This window comes from Papilio polytes, unplaced genomic scaffold (genome assembly GCF_000836215.1).
Source record: "Papilio polytes unplaced genomic scaffold, Ppol_1.0 DF821289.1, whole genome shotgun sequence".
In the NCBI taxonomy this organism is placed as follows: Eukaryota; Metazoa; Arthropoda; class Insecta; order Lepidoptera; family Papilionidae; genus Papilio; species Papilio polytes.
In genome coordinates this window covers 3,431,435-3,433,445 of record NW_013527915.1, presented here as the reverse complement: position 1 = coordinate 3,433,445, position 2,011 = coordinate 3,431,435, and the positions used below count along the sequence as shown (strand labels likewise).

The 2,011-nt window shown below is 32.1% G+C and overlaps 1 protein-coding gene across 1 annotated transcript in view; it reads right to left on the bottom strand.

Moving 5' to 3' along the window:
- Positions 1-622: 622 nt before the first annotated feature.
- The window catches only part of LOC106109115 (estrogen sulfotransferase-like), a 4,929-nt gene continuing 3,540 nt past the window's right edge, over positions 623-2,011 (bottom strand). Inside the window, exons 4-7 of the mRNA XM_013290518.1 lie at positions 1,972-2,007; positions 1,794-1,888; positions 1,038-1,221; positions 623-876 (exon numbers count right to left, since the gene is read on the bottom strand). Of these exons, the coding sequence (XP_013145972.1) occupies positions 761-876; positions 1,038-1,221; positions 1,794-1,888; positions 1,972-2,007 (431 nt within the window). The 3' untranslated portion in view covers positions 623-760. The remainder of the gene's footprint in view (positions 877-1,037; positions 1,222-1,793; positions 1,889-1,971; positions 2,008-2,011) is intronic.

Here is a 2,011-nt window from a genome sequence, read left to right as displayed (position 1 = left end):
GACCCCTGCCCCCCCCCACTCGCTAACGATTCCTATTATTTCCGCTTACATTTTGTGATTTTCTATAAGTGTATTATAGTTTTAAAGCCGTCGAGGCGCGTCGTTAGGTGCGGGAGCGAGCTCCCACTTTTATATTATAGAGTCGCTTTTTATAGATTTGTAAGTTGCCGACTCGCTGTTAGCCTTCCGCGGTTATTATTCATCGTAACGAGTCTGTTTAGAATTTTTATATTACCAACGAAAGATTGATTTAAAATCTGATTTTTTTTTATTTATTTCCTTTGTAGAACCGTATTATTTAAATAAAATTGTGAAGAAGGAGGACTGAGACATTGTTTTATTTATGGTAAAGTAACGATTGTACGTTTATATTAATTAATATTAAATAAAACAGTAAAATTAATGTTTTTTATGTCGCTATTTTTACTTATGTCAATGTTAACTTTACTATCATGGTGTTGCAAACGGACATACAACAATTTATTCTAATAAATGGTTATATCACCTTTTTGTTTTTCATTTCATTTTTCACTCATTGATCTTTTAAATAAATTGAAATTTAATAACCAATTTAACTACTTGACTACCCTAAACGTAGGGAGCATGAAAGTAAAAAACACACTAAGTTTAAAATCTTTTTATTTACAAAATTAACAATCATACATAGAGATTCACACATAGTTTAAAATAAAATTAAAATTACGACAGTTTAAATTATTGATTTTTACACAGTTTGTATGAGGGATATTATAAGTACATATTACTGTTTTAAGTGTGGGAAGCGTAAGTCTGTATCGCTCAGATTTTTTTCCATCCATTTGTCAGCTTCTAGTGCCATTTCTTCGTCAAAATAATCGCGCCAGCCTCCTGCTTTACCTAAAAATATTAAATATAGTAAATAATTAAAAATAACGCCACCTTCCACCCCTGTATTCTAGGAAGAGTTAGTTACTTTCACTAAAACACTAAAAATGTATATGAACCGAAAGACCAAAAAACGCTTATTGACTCAAATCAATTAATTTTTTAAAAATTACCTTTTCTGATAAAGGACTGTCCGTCTGATATTAAAATTCCTAATTCCTTCATAACATCGTAGTTGACGGATTTATTATTCTTGAAGTTATCGATGCTGAGATGTTCGCACAGTTTGTCGATTTCTTCTTTTGTGAAAGACTTGCCGAGGAAGTCGGCGACTCGTCGCACCGCCGCTGGTAAATCCTGAAAGCATTTGGGAATAAATACATGTCATTTTCGTTACTTACGGTACAAAAGACACCAATATTGCCTGTAAAAGAAACGTTCAATTTCTGTCATTAAGCATTACTACAATTAAGAAGTGAGCCGATTCTAAATATGCAAAAATTTTTCTAATTCATAATATTATGGCGATACAAAGTGAGTGGAAAGATATTACAATAACAAGCAATGTTAATAACCAGAACGTTACTTTCACACACCCAAAGGCATTTTAATTTTATTCGAAAAGCGCGAAGCGGTTAAGGGTGTTTCCCGTTGGGCCGATCAATCGGTGAGCGAGACGGTTACGCATAGTCTTTTTAAATTTCAAGTCAATTGTTGACTTTTATAAGATAAATGGCAAGATTAACCCTTGAGTTATAACTTTAATCTCTTTTTTATGCTGTTACCTACATAAAGACCAGCAACGCATAGATCCACTTTATGGTTTTGGCTGATATTAAGTCAATTAATAACTGGTGATCCGAGTTCTCTTTCTTTTCGCTATTTTTAGTAATCCTTGGCAATAACATACATAGTGTGATTAGAAATACCTTAGAAAGCTCTTCGTAAAACAGGAACAATAAGTTAGGATTGTGTCTCTTCTCCCAGGATTCTTTCAGATGTTCAAAATATGGAGTCCAATGATCTATAAAATTTTATCAAAGCTTCTTAATGTACGACTTCTAAATAATTAACACTAATTGGTGAATAATATTACTTAAAACTCACGTAAATCACTTATGAAGTATTTCCAATATTTCTTAAAATC